This window comes from Oryctolagus cuniculus, chromosome 11 (assembly GCF_964237555.1).
Source record: "Oryctolagus cuniculus chromosome 11, mOryCun1.1, whole genome shotgun sequence".
Taxonomy (NCBI): domain Eukaryota; kingdom Metazoa; phylum Chordata; class Mammalia; order Lagomorpha; family Leporidae; genus Oryctolagus; species Oryctolagus cuniculus.
This window is the reverse complement of record NC_091442.1, coordinates 12,599,519-12,620,918: the sequence shown is the minus strand read 5'-3', so window position 1 is coordinate 12,620,918 and position 21,400 is coordinate 12,599,519. Positions and strand designations below refer to the sequence as shown.

The window sequence follows — 21,400 nt, the reverse complement described above, 5'->3', positions numbered from 1 at the left end:
CAGACACAGTGTGCACACCTGTTTCTTTGATGTCTCTCCTCTCACTAGAATTTAAATGCCGTGAGAATCAGGCCACACCCCCCAGCGCCTGGAGCAGTGCCTGCTCCACAAGTACTTGTTTGCTGGATGAAAGATATTGGCACGAATGGGCCAATTAAGCAACTTTTAGGAGTGGTCTTGATTCAGTGTGACTGTGGCCTTGGCCTTGGCCTTGGGTGCTACTTCATGTCAGAGTGAGATGGCGCTGGTGTGATGCCACCCTGGAGAAGACGCCAGCAAAGCTGCTGATCTGCCCCCCATTGCCTCCCGTTCCCCAGGTGAATACAACACACACGACGGACCTTCCACGCCAGCCAAAGAAGGAGACACAGACAGGCCGCATCGGGCCTCCGACGGGAAGCTCCGGGGCCGGTCCAAGAGGGGCAGCGACCCCTCCCCAGCGGGGGACAGCGAGATAGAGGTGAGCCAGTGGACGTCAGTGGTGCACAAGGCCCAAACAGACTGGCGGGGGCCGAGCTGCCTCCGAGCACAAGGGGACGTGGTGCCTTGCGTTGGCCAGTCACAGGGCCGGAGACGGGGGAGGGGCGGAGCTGTGGGGCGAGCACGGCTGCCTGACCGGGTGGAGAAGGCTGACCCTGGGGCTGTGCAGAGCAGAGGTTCTTGGGCTGGAGGGGAGTCAGAGGCACCTGCCGGGGTAGGGGCACATCCACTGCTGCCTCCCCCACCCCGGGCTCCCCAGGAGACAGGCAGGGCCTGAGACTGTGCATCTCCAAACGTCCTGTGTGATGCTGAGGCTCTGGGCCTGGGCCCGCACTCCAAGGGCCTCGGGTAAAGAAGGCAGCAGGCAGGGGCCTTCTGTGGGGTTCGGGTGGTCCCTAGCCCTGGCAATGTCAGAACCACGACTGCTTTGTAAAATACAGATACCAGGCCCCATCCCAGACCATGCAGAGACACTTTGGGAGGGCTGGGGATAGTTTATTTTTTTAAGATTAATTAATTTATTTGAAAGAGAAGCTGGAAGAGAGAGAGATCTTCCATCCGCTGGTTCACTCCCCAAATGGCCGCAGGACCCAGGTCTGAGCCAGGCTGAAACCAAGAGCCAGGAACTCCATCATCTGGGTCTCCCACGTGGGGCCAGGGACCTTAATCCTTGGACCATCACCCACTGCTTTCCCGTGTGCATCAGCAGGGAGCTGGACCTGAAGCCAGGCCTCAAACCGTTCTGATACGGGATGCGGTGTCCCACGCAGCAGCCTAGCCTGCGCCTCAATGCTGGCCCCTTGTTGGTTTGGTTGTTTGGTTTCTGTTTGTTCTATTTGGGGGGTTTGCGGCTTGTGTTTGGGTTTCTGTGCTGGGGACAGTTCTACAAGGTCCCTTGCTGACTGCCGAATGGCTGAGATGGTTACCCACCTGCGGGCTGGCTCCAGTGCGTGTGCGGCTTCTGTGATGCCGAGTGACTCGGACAATGCTTGCCGGCCTGGGCTGCATGCTAGCACCACGCTGTGGGGGCCAGCACCGTGGCTCACTTGGTTAATCCTCCGCCTGCGGCACCGGCATCCCATGTGGGCGCCAGGTTCTAGTCCTGGTTGCTCCTCTTCCAGTCCAGCTCTCTGCTGTGGCCTGGGAGGGCAGTGGGGGATGGCCCAGGTACTTGGGCCCTGTACCCGCATGGGAGACCAGAAGGAAGCACCTGGCTTCTGGCTTCGGATCGGCCCAGTGCCTGCCGTAGCGGCCATTTGGGGAGTGAACCAATGGAAGGAAGACCTTTCTCTCGTCTCTCTCTCTCACTGTCTATAACTCTACCTATCAAATAATAATAAAAAAAAAAAAAAGAACCACGTGGGTAGCCTGGCGACGCCTTCATTCTCCAGCAGCACCCCAGGCTGATTCAGCAGGACCCCAGCATCAGCGTTAGTGACCCTCCCCAGAGGATTCCAGGCTGAGAACCACTGGTCTAGGGATGCACCAATCTTTATTCTAACAAAGCAAGTGTAGGATGATTGGTCAGACACTGAAATTCACCCTCCCCCACCCCGCCAGAGAAAAAAGAGCATATGGGGGGTGGGGCATATAATGATACCATGGCAACATGGATGCCAAAATGATAAATAGGTGGAAGTGACTGTGACCTCTCAAGGAGAAATGGGCAGCTTCCCGTGTGTGTTGAGTGGGCTGCAGGTGTGTGGGCAGAACAGCAAAGCCTGGGTCAGTACTGGGCAGTGTCCATGCATCGTTGTCTCGCCCCCGTTTGTACGTAATTCTGTACACTTTATCCAGCAGCCGAAAGCTCGGTCAGACACTCAGATACGTAAGAAGTGTCATCTTCATCGTTTCCTTAAAAATCAATGTCGTTTTAACTCTGAATGCGCACCCTCCCAGGGATTAGGAAATCCTCACCGTCGGGGCCCTTCTGCCACAGTTGTGTGAGGGGCAGAGGTTCAAGCGGTCTCAAAACAGAAGGGCCTCTCGGGTCCGGTGTGGCTCGGTTGCTGCTCCCCAACCAGTATCAAAGCCTCCAGCGCTCAAAGTGCAGCCGCTCTCGAGAGCTTCCGTGGCAGACACTGGGCACGGGGATCCTCGCGGAGCCCAAGAACCCTCAAGTCTTAGCCGCAGTCCTTTGGTCGCAAACAGCAGACCACAGTGCTGGTTACATAAGCCACAAGGAGCCTGCTGGGAGAGGACATGGCCAGGAGACAACAGAACCGAGTTTCGAGAGAAAGAGACAGAGGCAGTGCTGCGAGGTGCCAGCCCCGGCTGGAGGGAGAACCATCTGTGATGCCAGCGCCATCTCGCCCAACATCGCACTCCAGGGAGACAGCATCCCGTGGGCCTGGCTTGAGTCTTCTGCCTGCCCCTTGGTTGACACTTCCACCGAGACTGCACACAGCCAGGAAGGAAAATCAGGATGCTCTTAGAAGATGGGGGTGGATGCTGGGGCGTCCAGACAGTGGCCGTCCAGGGCATTGGTACCCAGTACCTGCTAATACGGCTGCAGCAGCCGCTTGTGGCCGGAGTCTCAGCCGATCGTCTGTGGGGACCCTGCACGTGGTCACCCTCCTGAGGAATGCCGGCAGCCTGACCCTAGGCACCTGCCCCAGACCAGGTATTGTCCCTGCCCAGGGACCATCCTCACTCCATGGGAGTCTGTTCTCGCTTTCCCCTCATCCTGAGAGAGAAGGTGCACAGTCCCTTCAGTGGGCTCAGGCCGTTGCAGAAGGCTAGGACAAAGTTAGCTGGCTCCTTGCTGATGTCCTGGGAAAAGCAGCGGAGGATGGCCCGGCTGTTTGGGCCCCTGCCACCCATGTGGGAGACCCGGATGAAACTCCTGACTCCTGGCTTTGGCCTGGCCCAGCCCTGGCTGTTGAGGTCATCTGGGGAGTGAACCAACAGACAGAAGATCTGTCTCTCTGTCTCTCTGTCTCTCCCTCCCTCCCTCCCTCCCTCTCTGTAACTCTGACTTTCAGATAAATAAATAAATCTTCAACAAAAAGTCCCCCACTCTCCAGAAAGTTGCCCAGCCGCCTGCTGTGGCTTCTGCTCTTGGCAGCACTGAGAGTGAAGAGACGTTTTTCCATTAAGCCGAGAAGGAGGAGGGGAGAGTTGTGGCATGGAAGCCAGGGATTAGAGGGTGATATTTTCTGGAAACATCTGCTTCTCCATTGCAGAGCAAGGACCACTGGGCAAGAACAGTGGGAGAGGTGTGAGTCGTGTTTCACTCCTTGCTTAATGTCAGCAGGGCGGCCCTGCCTGGGTCGCACCTCTTAAGTCTTCGGCAGTTGCGCAAATGACCGAAGCCCAGGGGAGAGGAATTATGTCAGAGTGGAAAGGAGGGAAACTCTGAGCGTCTATTAGTTAGAACCCTCAGCTGCAGGTGCCAGAGACCAGCGTGCACTCACTTAAGTGGAAAAGCAGAATTGACTTTAAGGGTGTGGAGACTCTCAGAGCCCTAGGGCAGGCACCCAGTGGGATACCTCGGGATTCTGAAATCTTCCAGGAGTCAGAGGTGGTGAGGCTGCTGAAGCCCCCAACGGCAATGCCTTTGCACTTGTCCCCGTGTGCTGGTGACCGGGCACAGTGCTCCTGCAGGCCCTCCGCACCCGACCGCACTGCGCCCACGCGCGCCCTGGTCCTGATCTGTGTTGGGTTCTCTTTCTGACCGTGACCTCTTCCTTTGCTCTCCGTGGCCTTGTTCTTGCTTACGCGTCTCAGGGTCCACGGGCCACCAGCAGTTCCCCAGGGACGGTGACTTTCATGGAAGGTTCCTGGGAAAGACCCCTGACCCCCTGTGGCTAGGAACCCATCCTGGCCCAGACCATGGTGGCCTAGGAATCGGGGCCGCCCACAGCACGGCCACCAGGAACTCGCCCACTGAGAATCCTGGGCAAGCAACAGGCTGTAAGATATGTGGAGAGGATCAGACCCTCTTCCTCAGAGGACACGAGTGGGTGCTTAACAGAGCCTATACTAAGTTCAGAAATATTTGCTTATTAATAAAAAAAAATTCTATTCCTGAAATTTCTGAGTCCAACCCAGTTAGTTAAATAAGTCCCAAGAAGTTAGGACTTGGGATATCCTAACCTCAGAAGGCTTCCCCCAATGCTAGTTTTCAAATTGTTTTTGCATCCAAATAAACGTATCTTCTAATTCCAATTTTCCATGAACTTCTTGAAGTACCTTCGTGTATCCCATACCAAAACCTAGAGCATCCTACACAGAAGTACAGCCGGGCCCAAAAGTCCTGAGACAATACCCAGCCTTATTGATTGCTGCGAGCTTCCCCCCTGGGACTTGCGCGCCCTCACATCTGGGGCACCTCTCACTTCTGCAAACAGAGGCTGTTGCCTGTGGCCATGGAGCCACCGTCCTCAGAGCGTTTTAGGAGGTGGCCCTTTGGTGAGGGCAGAATAGGTGGGAGCATTAACCTCGCTCCCCGACACCAGTTACAGAGGTGTTCCAGTCTTTTGTTCTTTTTTTTTTTTTTTTTTCTGACAGGTAGAGTGGACAGTGAGAGAGAAATAGAGAGAAAGGTCTTCCTTTTCCATTGGTTCACCCCCCAGTGGCCACTGCAGCTGGCGCGCTGCGGCCGGCGCGCTGCACTGATCTGAAGCCAGGAGCAGGTGCTTCTCCTGGTCTCCCATGGGGTGCAGGGCCCAAGCACCTGGGCCATCCTCCACTGCACTCCCGGGCCACAGCAGAGAGCTGGCCTGGAAGAGGGGCAACCGGGACAGAATCCGGCACCCCGACCGGGACTAGAACCCGGTGTGCCGGCGCCGCAGGCGGAGGATTAGCCTAGTGAGCCGCGGCGCCGGCCTGGTCTTTTGTTCTTTAAAATAGCACTCATCAGAAAGAGTATGAGAAGTAAAGGTGAAGCCTGATAAGTAAGGTGACTGAGAAACAACCTAAGTTATGAGAGACGGGCTGGAAGAATCCCGGTTGATTTTCTACAAAGATGCCAGGAGACCGAGCGTCCCGATAGGGAGAAGCAGGAGCTGCGGCAGGAACACTCAGAGGAAAGCTAAGACGACGGCAGGATCGGAACTGGAGGAGTGGAAGAGGAAGCGTGAGCCGTCTGCTAGAACACAGGTCACAGGACAGTCCCAGAATTGGTGTCTGAGAGGAGAAGCAGGAGAGTCCACTTCACTGGACGACTGGGAATTCCAGAAAGAGGAAGCAGTGGAAAATAGGGCAGGAGTGTCTTTAAGAAAGAAGAAGAAAAACCTTCCAGGGCTGTAAAAACATGCATGTCATTGGGCTAAACATGCCCTAAACATGCTGAACAGCTTGAGTTTAAAGAAAACGACACCTTCATGTGGCCTCGTGAAATTTCAGGACAGGGCCAGTGTCAGGTGCAGTGGGGTACGCCGTCACCTGTGACTGCAGCATCCCATATGAGTGCCACTTTGAGTCCCGGCTGCTCCACTCCCATTCTGGCTCCCTGCTAACGTGCCTGGGGAGGCAGCAGAAGACGGCCCGAGTGCTTGGGCCCCTGCACTCACCTGGGAGACACAGAGGGCGCTCTGCTCTCCTGGCTGTGGCTTGGCCCTTGTGGCCATTCGGGTAGTGAAGCAGCAAATGAAAGATGCCTTTTGCATATTTTCTCTCTCTCTCTCTCTCTCTCTCATTCATAATAATTAATAAATTAAATCCTTAAGCATCAGCATTTAGACAGAGAACAGAAAATGGGATTCTGGTGATAACGTGCCAGCCATTTCACCCACACTGTCAGTACAGCAGTCGGTCTGACCCGATGGCTGTTGGAGAGCAAAGGGAGCAGAGGACAGGGGGGGCTGCCAGTATCCGTGTCTGCTGCATTGGGGTCACCATCAGCCCGAAGCTGAGGGAACTGGACATCGGGGGAGATGTGAGGTCCCAGAGAAACGGAGAGACGACCACGAGTCAAACCCTCACCTGGAGGCAGCGCGCTTGCAAGGGTCTCATTGAACTTGTAAAGGGATACGTACGCCACTCAGAATCACGGAGGCAATCAGCAGGCTCACCGAGAGCAGACATGATTAGGAATAGTTGGCCCTGTGGTGCGCGGTGGATTAAAATGGCAGTACTGCACGGTGTCCAATGAGTTATTTGATTTTTATTGTTGTTTTTGGACAGAACTCCTTTTCTGAGCTTTTTTTTGCGGAAGGCAAGATCGGGCTTCTTGGTTCTGGCATCTGTGGGGTTGATGGGAGCCCAAAATCTATCCATCAGAACACACGGCGCACATCTGGTCGGGGGAGTCGCCCGGCATCACTGAGCCGGTTTATAACTGAATCTTGTTCAAGGCTTCTTTTCCGCCCAGGGAGTTAATTTCTGCAGACGTTAAGTCAGATGCAAGCGAGTCCATTGGTCTGTTCTCTTCCTCTTTCATCACAGCGTGTGTTCGTGTGGGACTTGGATGAGACAATAATTATTTTTCACTCCTTACTCACGGGGACTTTTGCATCCAGATACGGGAAGGTAAGAATCCACTTTGTCTTCTTTTTTTTTTTTTTTTTTTTTTTTTTTTTTTTTTTTTTTTCCAAACCTGACTCTGTCCAGCCAGTTGGTCCTGGGAATTATGGGAGCTGCTTTGTGAGGCCGCTTCTCCAACAAAAGCTGCCCCGTTAGGTCAGCCTGGGTTTGCAAAACTGGAATTTTCCTCTGACATGTGAAAATTTAATTAGCGATCGTCTCCCACGCCTTTTATTCCAACACGCCGTGCGATCAGCATTTCCTTGGTCGGCTACAAGCTCGCGGCCTTAGCTGGTTTCTGCCTCAAAGGGCTAGGACCCACGATGGCCAGCAACAGTAATCCCAGCTGGACACCGGGGGGGGGGGGGGGGACGTACTTTTCCTCCCTGGTGGTTAGCTTAGCACCTCGCCTCCACCGAACGAATTCCATTTTCCTTCCCTTTCTCTGAGGCGAGGGGGAGGCACTGTCAGCTCCGGCACGCACCCCAGCGACAGCTTTGCAAACGTATCTTGGGGCAAACTGTGTCGGGGATGCAGCCAGGTGGAATTCTGGGCAAATGCTCCGGGCGGTGACGAAGGCAGCTGCTGAAGCCCAGCGTTCACCCCTCGAGATTCTCAACAGACCACAGTGGGCGCCCCTCCCCGCATCTGCTGTCTCTGGAGCGGACACGTGGGGGGGGGGGCGGTGCTTAAGAGGACTGTCACTTGTCACCTCCTGGAAGGTGAGTGACCTCCGGGGCAGCTGCTTCCACGCCCCGGTAGGAACCTTGAGACTCGCCAGCGCCTGGAAAGTGTTTCTGTTTCTGTTTAGAGACCAGGACTACGATTTGACACCGCCTCATGGCTTTCCCAGCTGCGCGTGGTTTTTATGGGGGCTGTAACAAGCTGGGTGTGTAATTAGCGAGATGGATTTATCGTCTGCCGCTCTGCTGTAAAGAATATAAAGGTGGTGTTGGGGGTGCAGAAACCTGCTGCCGCACCGGAATGCGTTACCACATCCAGCAGCACCCGCGTGTGGTTCGGGGCTGTCCGCTTAGGGAAAGGGGGCAGAGCCGGGAGCCACTGGGAACGCCACTGGGCAACCCCAGGGGCCCTCGGTGCATCGCCCACCCACCACCCTGCTCAGGTCACTTCCCTGAGACATGCGGACACAGCACTCTCTGAAGTCCCCTCGCTCTGCGGGGTCGTGCAGTGCCTGTTGGCTTTGGGGCATGATTTTTTAAAAATATGTATCTCCTTATGTGAGAGGCAGTCACAAATAGAAAGAGGGAGAGACGGAGAGAGGTCTCCCATCCACGGGTTCACTCCCCAAATGACCGAAATGGCTGGAGCTGAGCCGATCAGGAGCCGGGAGCTTCTTCCAGGTCTCCCACACAGGTTCAGAGGCCCAAGGGCTTGGGCCATCTTCTGTTGCTCTCCCAGGCCATAGCAGAGAGCTGGATCGGAAATGGAACAGCCGGGACTCGAACCAGGGCCCATGTGGGATGCCAGTACTGCAGGCGGGGGCTTTACTCTCTCCGTATCAGCACTGGCCCCGGGACATGATCTTTGCGTCTGTGTCCCACCGCCACTCCTGAAACCAAACCAGTCTTTCCCAACACAGGAACAAGGCCCAGAGCGTGTCCCTGGGCCCCCGTGCCCCAGCCCATGTCATCCCGAGTCGCAGCCACCTCTGTCCAGCCGCACTCCTCATCACTGCCACCTTCGCCTCTGGCTTGGCCTCCTGTCCGCTCACCGCACTTCCGCTGTCCCAGGCAGGGTCATGCTGAACACAAGCTTGGCCGTGTCACCCCCACGCTGAGCAGTCGTCCACAGCTTCCCCAGGGAGACCCTACCCCGCCTCAGGGGCCCTTCCTGGGCAGCTCCTGCCCCCTCGCCAGTCTCCCCCTCCCTTCCCCAGTGGTTTTCTGACCTCCTGTCTGCCGTGTTCTCCCCCGTTCTGCCGGCTTCTCCCAGAAGCAGGCCCTGACACAAGGACTGAGCACGGGAATCTGGGAGGCGATCCTGGGACACCCGGGTGCTGGGCGGAAAAGTGAAGAAGGAGGGAAGGAAGCCAGCCCAGGAGGCTGGACCATCCCACGGGGGCGGCCGGGGCACCCACAGCGACCCCTGCAGCCCGTAGAGGGCACAGCTCGGAGCTGACAGCTCTGGCGGGGGAGTGGGCTGGGAATTTACCCACAAATCCCCTTCCTTCCATCGTGGGTAGGAGGCTTCTCCAGGGCTGGAACGTCCCTGAGCCTCAGGCCCCAAGAAAGCCTCGGGCTAGGGAACCATGGGCGCTCCCCATCGAGGGGCTCCGCACGTGCGGGCATGATGCCAGCTGAGGGAGTCTGGGGAAAGGCCTTTGCCTAGATCCAGAATATTCTAGAACATTCTTTCACTGGCTTCAGCCCTACTTATCTTTCAGTTCTTGTTTAGTAGTTAGTTGAAAGGCAGAAGCAGAGAGACAGGCAGATCTTCCAGGCACAGATTCACTCCCCAAATGCCCACAACACCCAGAGCCAGGCCAGGCCGAAGCCAGACGCCAGACTCCACCCTGGGTCTCCGCATGGGTACAGGGACTCAGCCACTCGAATCACCACTTGCCGCCTCCCATCGTGCGTCTTGTAGGAAGCTGGAATCAGAGCTGGGACGACGCAGGCATCGCAGGTGCCAATGCCTGCCCCGGGCCCGAGTGCACACGTAGCTTCCACCCTAGTACCCAGACCACCACTGCCCTCCGTCTAAACAGTGTCCGTCCCTGTGAGTTCTTTTCATCTCCATCACAGCTGTTCACTTAGCATCCGCCTCCCCCGTAGGCCACACGCGTGAGCAGGACACGGGCCATGCGTGTGTCGTTTGAATCCCAACCACGCACGGTGCCTGGGACAGCCTTGCTCGTGGGAGAGCAGAGTCGGGACGAGCGGGAATGGGAAGCTGCAGGAGGACGGGGACCTCTCCCCACGCGTGTCCAGTGCTTTGTCCACAGTGCATAGAGCGGCGTCTCCTCAGTAGGTGGCCAGCAAACATTTGTTAAATGAAGGAAGGGAGGGAGGGAGGAAGGAAGGGAGGAAGGGAGGAAGGGAGAAGAGAGGAAGAAAATGAAAACAGAAATCCCCGACCGGTGGCCACCGGCCAGATTCAGCCAGCAGATATTTTCGTTTGGCCCCCAGAGCGTTTGGAAAAATGTGAATTTGTCGCCAGCATTTAAAAATCAGGAGAGTACACAGACCAAAGCCTTCCAGATTTCCAGCTTGTCTTGAAAAATTAGGAAATCTTGGGGCCGGCACAGCAGGTTGGGGCCCTGGCCTGAAGCGCCAGCATCCCATGTGGGCGCCAGTTCTAGTTCCGGCTGCTCCACTTCCGATCCAGCTCTCTGCTGTGCCCTGGGGAAGCAGTAGAAGATGGCCCAAGTGCTTGGGCGCCTGCACCCACGTGGGAGACCCGGAAGAAGCTCCCGGCTCCTGGCTTCGGATCTGCCCAGCTTTGGCCGTTGCAGCCATCTGGGGATGAACCAGCGGATGGAAACCCTCTCTCTCTCTCTCTCTCTCTGTCTCTACCTCTCTCTGTAACTCTGTCTTTCAAATAATATAAAATCTTTAAAAAAAAAAAAAAGAAAAAGAAAAAATAAGAAATCTGGCACTCCCATGTCGCCAGGTGGGAGTGCAGAGGCTGCCGGCATCCGAGGGCACGCATCGTGCAGCCCGCCGCCACCCCACCCCGACCCTTGAGCCCAGGATTGGGGTCTCTGGCCCCACTGGAATCCAGGTTTCAACACCCATCATAGAATTACAGGACCACAGAAGTTCGGGGCTAGAAAGACTTGTGAAACCAGCGTATTCAGTTGGTTTACATGGGAGGAGAGACTGAGGCTCACGGGAATCGGATCGCCTGGGGGAGGGAGGGTCAGCTGGGCGCCCCGCCTTCCTGTGCGATCCCTGGTCGTAAAGGGCAGTCTCTGGTGAAAAGCTCTGGGAGCCCCCGGGTCTCCTGTGCTGCCCCCGTTGCTCTTCTAGAATCTTCCGTGCCCTCCTGTAGCACTCTCTAAAGGGAGAAATGAGAATTTTTTATTCACAAATCCAGCAACCCTAGGAGAGCCGGGAAACAGCCAGGGCTTGGAGCAGACCCAAGCTGGCTTCGCTTGGCCGCTGTGCAGCACCCGAGAGCCAGGCCCTCCCGTCGTGTCCCCGGCCATCCCCGGAGGGTTGTCCTTGGTGACAGGACAGGCCCAGGCTCACCCCCTTGTCTGAATCCGAGCCAAAAAGAAGTGGGGACGGCAGGAGAAGACGCCACCCCTCCCTCTTGTGTCACATTGTTGCATTGTCCCTCCCGGTGACGGGCCAACCCCAGAAGTTGCGTGCGTCACGTCCGCTCACATCCCATTGGCCAGAACTTGGTCCCGGGACCCTATCCAGCCGCAAGGGAGTCTGTGAAATTCCGTCTGTCTGGGGTGCAGTCCTGTGCCCAATTAAAATCGAGAGAGTCTGTGACTCCGAAAGCGAGGAAGGGGGAACGGGTGTCGGAGGGGGACGCTTGACCGTTTCTAGCCCAAGACCATACGCTGGAGGGAAGAGCGCTGAGGTGAAGTTGTGGGGCGCGCCCATTAAAACGCAGCGAGACTGTGGGGTCAAATCAGGAGTCTTTCTGAGCCAGCTGGCGGCTGCCCTCTCTCAGAGCAAGACCGGGGAAGGCAGCGGGGTGGGGGGGAGGGGGTTAAAGGCGGAACTCTCATCCTGGTGGCCGTGGCCGTCACCTGCTTACAGCTACTCTGCCACAGTATGTGATGAGGAAGACTAAAACCCGTGCTCTTTGAGAGGCCCCGGAACAGCTGCGTTCGTGGGTCTGAAGCTCCCGAGAGCACTGTGTGGGCTGCGGCTGTACACGTGGAAGTCGGGGGTGGGGGAGGGCTCCGAGGGGCAGCAGTGCGGCCCCATTTTGCAGAGAGAATAACTGATGCGAGGGAGTTTCTGTGGCCGGGGCACCCATGCGTAGCCTCCGCTGTGGCCGGGGCACCCATGTGTAGCCTCCGCTGTGGCCTGCATTCCCCAGCAGCTGCAGCCGCTCCGGGTCAGGCAGGATTCTCAGACAGTGTTGGGGGGACATTTGCCCCAGCGGTTAAGAGGCCGCTGGGACACCAGAATCCTATGTCAGAGTGCCTGGTTCAAGTCCTGGATGCGCTTCCAATTCTAGCTTCCTGATAACGCACACCCTACAAGGCAGCAAATGATGATGTAAGTGCCTGGGTCCCTGCCACCCCCAAGGGAGACCCAGATGGAGTTCTGAGCTCCTGGCCTCAGCCTGGCCCAGCCCCAGCTGTTTTGGGCACTTGGGGAGTGAACCAACAGATAAAAAGTCTTTGTCTCTCTGCCTTTCCAATAAAAAGAAAATAGGTTTTTTAAATAGACACCAAAATGTTTCAGCTACAAAGGGAATTTGTTGAATCGTAATCATTGAAAAACCAAGCGGTGCCTGGGTTTCAGGTCTGGCTGGATCCAGGAGCTTAGGCAGTGTTCCCAGGTCATTCTGCAGCCCTCAGCCAACTTGCTGCATGTGGTGACTCCCTCCCAGTAATCCCAGCTATACAGGACCCTTCTACTTACCAAATTCCAGCACAGTTCCCAGACTGGAATCTCGCTGCACTCAATTGGATCCCACATCCATACATGCATTGACCTCCATAACTCTGGCCAGCCTAGATGAAGAGCCCGCTCGTGGCGTGGAGGGCGTAGGGGGCTGAGTGGGAGAGGGGTGCCCCCACCAAAGGAAACTGAAGTGGCTTCTCCACAAGCGTGCAGGGACCATGGGCGTGCGCCCTGTGCATCGCATGGCTGTCTGCTCGTAGCCCCTGTGTCGAGCGCTGTGCGGGAAGCAGAAATCGGATTGGTGGCCATCTGGAACAGGGGGAGGGACTTCCTGTTTCCTTCATGGAGTGAGACGCACAGAGCTAAGATGGCTCAGGAGTGATCAGACCAGGTGTTTGCGTCTTAAATCAGAAACCGGCTCTCTTCCCAGTCCCCGGCAGGGGCGCGCTGCTCCTGGCTGTGCCGTCTCCACTGCCTCGCCACCACCTCCTCCCAGTGTCACATCCTGGCCACGCCTTAGGTAGCCGCATCTCCCAGCCTCTGTGGGTCCCGTAGAGCTCCCTCGGCGAGCTGGGGCAGCCAGCCATTGCCGCCGCCTCTCTCCCAGACAGCAATGTGGAGTACTTTCACTCTCTTCACGTGCACGCCGACGTTGGCCTGCCTGTCCTGGTTACCGTTGCCTGGTCAGTGGGAAGTGGGGTCTCATGGTGGGTCTCATGGGCGTTCCCCTAGTGACCAGTTGACTAACAGTGACAGCGACATTGTACTGCCAGTGTCTCTTTGGAGACACACCTGGTCAGCTCCTTTGCCTGGGTTTTACCCGGTTTGTCTTGTCTTGTTGAGCGCTAAGGGCGTTCTACATCCTGGATACCGGTGGGTTACCAGACACGGGAGCTGCACACGTCCCTTCCGGTCTGGGGGCTGTCTTTTTGCCTTCTCGGGGGTGGTCTTGGGCCGACCAAGTCCTTCTTCTCGATGGACTCCCACCGATCAGTGTTTTCTCCCATTACTCGTGCTTTCTGCGTTGTATCTGAGAAAACAGTGCCCAGTTCAGTTCACAGAGATGGACTCCTGCACTGTCTTCTAGGAACTGTGTCCTTGTAGCTCTTACGTGGAGAGCCGTGAGCCATCCGAGGCCAACTTTTGTGCATGGTGTGAAGTAGCTTCCCGTATCAGTGTCTCACTCGAGTTTGGCTCTTCTGCACTTCTGATCCAGCGTCCTGCTAATGTGCCTGGGAGGCAGTGTGCGATGGCCCAAGTCCTTGGGTTCCCACCGCCCATGTGGGAGACCCGGATGCAGGTCTCAACTCCTGGCTTCTGCCTGGCCCAGCCCCACCTGTTGCGGCCATCTGGGGCGTGAACCAGTGCACGGAAGATCTCTCTTTCACTCTGTCTCGGCAACTCCACCTTTCAAATAAACCAACCAGTCTATAAGTAAATAATAAATCCATTTCATGCAAGAAGTTTGAAATGCATGTATTTTTTCAACATCTGCATTGTCCCGGATCTCTTTAAAGAGCGCTCATATCCGTGCATCTCAAAACTTTTTGCACCAAAATACACAGCTCTTGATTTCATTTCTCGGGACGTCTTGAGCCTCTCGCATTCACTTCATGTGCCCTCTGCACCATGATTTTAGAGCCTTCCACGTTGCCGTCTGTGCAGCTCCACTGTCTGCCGGGGAAGTGTGGAACGTGAGGTGTTCCTGCTGCTCAGGGGACACGTGGTAAGGTGAAAGGTCACTCAGAGTGGGCATGGCTTGGGATGTGGTAGGAGGGGGCTCTGCCAGGAGCAGAGAAAGCGTCAGACATACTTTGGGGCACAGGACAGCCCCTGTGTGCACAGCGCTGGGGTCGAGAGCCCTGCGGCTGCCGCGCGGAGCCCCGGGCTTCCACGTCCTGCTGAGCCCCACCGGAAGGAAGAGCTGCAGGCTTGGCTGCTCTTGTGGTACCCGTTCCAGGAGTCATGGAGGCTCAGCGAGGTGATGTGACTCGTCCAAAGCCACCAGCTCAGGAGGGGTGACCCCCGGAGCTGGCCCACTGCTCCAAGCCATGGAAAGCGTCCCCGTGGTCCGTGTGGCTGCCTTGAGGGTAAAACTGAGCTCTTCTGCCAGCCCGGGAGCCCAGAGCACCCGACTGGGTCTGATGTGATCGCCGGGCACGTGGCTGGGAAACATCTGATGAATCAGCAAAACCATGAACAGCTCATGGCTGGGGGGGGGGGGGGGGGCGCTCAGCCGTGTGACAGCACACACAGTAGAAGTGAGATTCCAGGCGCTCGCCCGCCAGGGAGTGAGCGTGCATGTGTGTGTGGCAGGCAGGGACCCGTCAGCGTCTGTCCAGGCCAGGCAGGAAGCTGTGCGCCAGCCTGGCCCGGCCTCACCCAGAGCTTGGCCCACAGCAGGGGCTCAGCACAGGCCACGGAGAATCGCACGGTGGTCACCGAGGCGGCCTTGCAGCTGGGACGCTCCGGCAGCGGTGGGCCTGGACTTGGCCCAGTGGCTGGCGGTGGGGTCGGGTGGCCCACGCCACCTGGGTCCTCGGTGTGGACTCCGAGACACAAGGCTCCCTGATGCCTCCCACCTCAGTTCTGAGCATCGTGATCCCAACTCGTGCCTGTGGGATCCTCCCCATAAAGCAGGCTGCCGACTTTCCAAAGCTTGTCTGTCTGCCCGTCGTCATGCCTGGGAATTCCGTCCACTCACTGTGGTGCATCCTCACCTCCACCCCCTCCTCTGACAGACAGACAGACAGACAGACAGACAAAGGAGAAGCAGGCACACGTTTTCTGGAGGTCCATCGTCTGCAGGAAGGTCCAGGGGTTCCAGATCTTGGAGGGTGGAGTCCCTCCATCTTTCCGAGCCAAGTCCTGGGATCCTGACCCTCAGGGGTGGTCTCAGGAGCAAGCTGTGGGTGAAGGAAGAGTTCCCGGGGTGGGGGGAGCCTGGGGAAAGGGGAAGGCCCAGCAAGGGTGGGGTTCCAGCCCCCGCCTGATCCTACCGAGAGCTGGAAAAGGGGAATCATACTCAATGCAGAGATTGCCCTCCCCCCCTCCCCGCCACTGCCACCACAGCCGCAGGGAAGAGTTGGACTCCGTCCTGGGCGCCAGGCAGTCCGTGGAGACAGACATTCCCTAGGGGGCTTAACCTCCCGGGTGCATCTGTTCTCACCACAGCTAAGCTGAGCGGCTCCAGCAGCCCAAGAGCAGACCTCAAAGCCAGGCTGTGGACTAGGAATCCTAATCCTCTGCAGTGCACAGGCTGGCTGAAGGGTCCACGGAATCATAAAGGGGGTTCCAGTGAGAGCCAGGTGGAACATGAATAGCACGCACTAATCCACTCACCCGTCCACCCACCCACCCATCCATCCGTCCATCCATCCACCTACCCACCAGCCCATCCACCCACCCACCCATCCATCCACCCACCCATCCATCCACCCATCCATCCATTCATCCATCCATCTATCCATCCATCCATCTTCTGTGTAGTTATCATCCACCTACCCCCAGCCCCACCTAACCACCCACCCATCCATCCATTTATCCTCCCTCTCTCCCTCCCTCCCTCCATCGATTTATTCATTCATCTACTCATTTTTAAAGCATTTTATGTGCATGTCTAGCCCTGTGCTGGTGTGTAGGTAGGGGAATGACAGTGAACAAGATAAGCAAGGTGAATGCTGTCTTGTAACTCACATCCCAGGAAGAGGAGTAGACAGACTTGTAGAGGAGTGATTGTGAGTCCGTTCCTCACCGCGATCTGGGAGACTGTGTGGCCTGCCCATCTTTCTAGCTCCTACTTGTTCACTGTGGTCCAGCCACGTCTGACCTTCCTTCAGCTCCTCAAACAATACGTGCTGGTCCACCCCAAGAGCTTTGCCGATGCTGTTCCCTCTGCCTGAAGAGTTGTGCCTGCCTGGTAAACTCCTTCTCAAGCCTTAGGTCTGAGCTCAGCCGGCACCGCCTCTGCGACCCTTTCCTGACCCTGATTGAAATGGAATTAGGTCGTTGTTGTGACCTCCCACGGCACCCTGGACTTTGCCCTAACAGCACTGATCGGTTGTGTGACTGTTTATTTCCCCGCCTTGAAGGCAGAGATCAGGGTCTGTCCTGCTTTGTCTGTACTTGGCGCCTTGTCGGTGTTCCCTAAGTACTTCCTGATGAGTGAGACACAGGCTGACAGGGGCTTCATTAGAGCCTCTCACTCACTCATGAGAGTTTCTTGTTTAAGCCTGCCATGGACACAGGAATGTGCCGTGGACACAGGAATGTGCTGGGTGCTGGAAGTAGGAAACTAAAGTAGGAAACTCTCCCCATCAAAAGCTTAAAAATTCCATTGGAATGCTTGTCTCGGCAGCCTATACACTGAAATATAAATGTCATTGGCCCGGCCCCTCTATGAGGATGACACAGAATGTCACAGTGCATTCCGGATTTTTTTCAGGAATCATTGTAGCTTTGAACTTCTAAGTAGCAACAGTGGAAGCTGGAGTCAATGGAGAAATGCTGTAAAATTAGGAAGTTGTTATTTTCAACAACAATTCTATACCCAGCCCAACTGTCAAGGTAGACCACAGAGTGGAGTTGTTTTCAGGAAGGGGGTGGTGTGCGGCATCTGAAGACAAACTTCTTGGCACCGTGTTGGTATGCTCCATCAGAACACGGGAGGAAAGTCAGACCAGGAGCATATACAGGGTACGCAGAACAGGAGACTCAGCCCCCGGATCTCGTGGCCAAAGCAAGGTCCCTCCGCAGGAGAGAGTGAAAGCACACAGGCCTCCCGACGTTGGAACCGGCACACCATCGCTTCTGCTGCATTCTGTCAGCTGAAGAAAACCCATGGCAGCCCAGGTTGAAAGTGTGAGGCCATAGCCCCTGCTTGCTGAAAGAAGGAGACTTAGTAGCACACTGCCGAGGGTGGGCACCTGGGGTCTACATAGCAGTCAGAGGAACGTGAGCTCTGACACACACTCACGTGTGTGCGGGAAGAAGAGAGAACGAGATGCTGCCCGAGGGTGGCAGGAAGAGATAGCTTCATCCACTTTACCCACGGTGAGGTCAGTGACTAGTGCCTCCAGATGCCAGGTCGAGAAGTGCTATCATTTATACCTGTGCAATTTTTTAAGAGATTTATTTATTTATTTGAAAGGCAGAGTTACAGCAAGAGAGGGAGAGATAGAGATTTTTCCATCTACTGGTTCACTGCCCAGATGGCCACAAGGGCTGGAGCTGGGCCAAGCTGAAGCCAGGAGCCAGGAACTCTATCTGATCTCCCGCTAGGGTACAGGGGCCCAAGCACTCGGGCCATCTTCTGGCTGCCTTTCCCAGGTGCGTTAGCAGGGAGCTGGATCAGAAGTGGAGCAGCCAGGACTCAGGCAGGTGCTCATTATGGATGCTGACGTCACAAGTGGCAGCTTAACGTGCTGGCACCATGTGGCCGGCCACGGCAGCTGTGCAATTGAGGGACTTGGCTGTGGGAGCTGACAGGGTTGACAGTGGGCGCCTCTGTCCTAGGGGCAGTGAGAGGGTGTGGCGGGGAAAGTACAATTTTATTATAAACCTTACAAAACAATTTAAGTATTTAGCTTTGATAAAAGTGAAAGAATAAATGATTTAACCTAATTGTATAGATGTACATGAATGAATGAATGATGCATGACTATATCATATATAGGGGTAAATCAGAGAAAGAAGGCATCCATGTGCTGAGATAATCAGGCAGGACTTCCTGTAAGAAGAGGCATCAGCTGGAGCTTCAAGAGTAGACTGAAGAAAGAAAAGGCACTAGACTGTGTCTGACTTAATTCCACCACCGCCTCCCCGAGGTGGATAAGTACGGAGTTGCAACTCTTCCCGCCTTGCAGATGAGGAAACTTTCTGAGTCCCAGGAAGCAGATCGGGGAGTTGCCCAAGTAACCCCACAAGTGGAGAGCAGCTACAAAAGTGAGGTTTCAAAGGCAGATGCAGCAGAGGCCGGCGGTGGCTAACTCAGCCACAGGAGGCAGCCCGGGAAGTGGACCGAGGGGAAGGTGGCAGGAGAGTTTGGGTCCCCAGGATCGGGAACTAGTGGAGGTCCCTCCAGACCTCAGCCATCGCTGCATCCGTGGAGCAGTCCCTAGAGAGAGGAGCTGACTGGCCGAACCTGGCCCCTGTGCCCACCTCCAGCTTGGAGGTCAGACCCTGGGGAGGCCCAGGCGCGGAGCTGCGAGCAGAGAGCGTGAGCCTGGGGAAGCGGCACAGACCACAGGTGCCCAGTGCAGGGGCAGTGCCGGTCTCCCAACCTGCAGCCTGTGTGTGGGTGGAGCTGGGCAGCCGGCTCAGGGCAGCCGCACTCCCTGGGGCTCGTGGGCAGGTCCAGGTGGCACACTTGGACCTCGTCAACTGTGATCCCCCAGGGAGAGAAATGCAAGCATGTCAGAGTGCGCGTGTCCTCGAGAGGAACCCACTGTGATGAGGGGACGGCACAGAGCGCTCCGCCCTGGGGAGCCTTCCCCGCCCCTGCCCAGATCCTGGCCCGTCTTTGCGCGGATGCACTGTGACTTCCGGGGATGCCGCCTGCCTGCGCTCCGGGGTTTCTCATGTGTATGGAGCTGTGCGTCGCCCAGCGTGGCAGCGGTCGTGCCAATGTCCGTGCCCAGTCAGCTCTTCTGTGGGAGGGAACTGGCCAGAACTCGGGTCGGGGAGGGGGTTGTAGGCTCTTGGGGAGACCCCCAGTCCGTTTGGTGACCCTGAGTGTGGGGCAGGGGAAGGCTCGTTTCACCGTGAGAACCCTGAGGCTCCAGGACTGGGGGAGCCTCTGGGAAAGATGCCGGGCGCAGGCTTCCTGGCTGCTGTTTCAGCCTCGGCTCTAGGATCGCAGGGGAAGCTGGTGGGCGACCAGCGCCCGGGACGGGAGAGCCCTCCCACCCCCAGGCCCAGCCCTCGGCTGTCAGAGGGGTCATTTGAAATCGCAAACCGGATCTCAGCCCCGCAGTGGTCCCCAGGGCTGCGAGGCAGCGTCCTCCTGGGGCCTCTGCACAGGTGCCTGCCCCACCAGGAACCGCTCAGCCACTCAGAGGCACCACGCGCCCAGCCGCTGCCAGGCCTCAGTCTATTAAACAGCCAGAGGCTATTTCAAGAAGCAAACATCATTGTGTCGCTCTCCCCATCTCCAGCCTTGAAGACCCGTCTGCCCCGGAGACAGGGGCCTTGCAGTGACATCAGGCTCTGTGAGGTCTTCCCCTGCTGGCCTGCCAGCTCCACCTCCCACTGTTCACAATGCTGTTCCCACCACTGGGCCTTTGCACATGCTGTCCCTCTGCCTGGAGCACCCTTCCCACCCTCAGCCTAGCCAGTGCCACTCGTCCAGGGCCTCATTCTTAGGAAGTGGTCTCAGTCCCCTGAGTAGGTGAAAATCAGTTATGGGTGGCTCATGGCCCCACGGGGCTCACCATAACGCAGCTGCAATTATTTGTTCTGCAACATGATTACTTGATGACATCATGTATATTACATATGTAATTATATATACTACTACTTGATTCCGTGGTTATGTATATTACAGAATATCGTCTGTGTTATTAAATGTCTAGGATTTAATTTTCCGTATAGTAGACGCTGTCCATGCCCCATTCCTGTAGGTGGTGTCCCTAAGCATGTGGCCGTGACATTGAAGGATGTCCCCATGGGGCCACAGCTCCAGTGGCCCTTGAAGTGATGTGCTCATCGGCTCACCTCCCTGTCACTTCCCCCTTGGGGTCACCAACGCTTCCTGGGGTCATGTCCCAGGTAAAGCGTGTGTCCCTGAACAGCGGGCTCGGGGTGAGCTTTAGGGGCGACTCCAGCCAGGGCGTGGAGGTATGTCAGTGTTCACACCAATCATAACTACTTCCTACAGGGAGACGCCCAACACTGCCAGGGCGCTGGTAACTTAGCCCCTCCGGCCGGCCGGCTGGCCGTGCCTGCGGGGTGGGGGCCGTTGGACCGCAGACTCACCCCAGGTGCCTCCCACCTTGCAGTCTGCAAGCCCGGCTGTGTGCGCGGAGCTGGGCCGAGTGTTGGCTCTCCACGCCCCTCCACGGGGCTCCTCTGCCCGCTCCCCGCAGCAGCCACAGCCCCCACAGCCCCCACAGCCCCCACCCTCCGCAGGAGCCGATACGTGACTGCGGCTCAGATTCCAGAACCCGATACCCAGCCAGCGCGATACCATCCGGATTCAATCAGATCCTGGCGGCCAGGCGCAGCCTGCTCTGCCTGTGCCTCCTTGACAAACTGAGAAGAAATAAAAAGCCGTGGGTTTATGACCCAGCAGTTAGAAACTATTTGTAGAAGTGGCTAAGGTTCAAATCCCAAGTGCTCTCCCCGGAGGACGGCCAGCTCCTCCCTCCCTGCCCCTCCCCCCACACCCCCACACCCCATCCACCTTGAGAGGTAGCTTAATTCGCCTCTGCCGGTCCGACTTCCAGAGTTTTCCATCCTTGGGCAAACACAGCCAAAGTGCTTAAGGACATCTGTTTATTTTATTTCTTTAATGAGAAAACCGTCCAATTTCTCCCGCGCTCAGCTGTGTTTATTTACATTTTCTCGGTCACGTGAGTGGAGCACCTTGGAAGCTGGCGGTGGCCCTGGCGGCAGTGCGAGGTCTGGAATGGGGAGAAGGTCTGCCCAAGGAAAACAGAGTCCTTGGAACTCTATAAAGTAGGCTCTCAAAATAAATACCGCCTAATTCGCGCGGTAGATGTGGATTAAGTCAAGATGAACACAATTTGGAAAGGATTTTCCGAGGAAGTGGGAGATTTCTTTCCCCCACTGAGGGTTAAACCCTGTCCTGAAGTCTGCCCACCCCCACCCCTCCCTCACCCCTACTCCCACCCCCACCCCCACCCCCACCCCACGCGGCTGGCTCTCCAGTC

General features: G+C 56.6%; 1 protein-coding gene across 1 annotated transcript in view; it reads left to right on the top strand.

Annotated features, from left to right (window-relative positions):
- Window positions 1-21,400, top strand: part of EYA2 (EYA transcriptional coactivator and phosphatase 2) — a 204,042-nt gene that overhangs the window by 145,082 nt on the left and 37,560 nt on the right. The window contains exons 8-9 of the mRNA XM_017350738.3: window positions 318-460; window positions 6,871-6,954. Of these exons, the coding sequence (XP_017206227.2) occupies window positions 318-460; window positions 6,871-6,954 (227 nt within the window). The remainder of the gene's footprint in view (window positions 1-317; window positions 461-6,870; window positions 6,955-21,400) is intronic.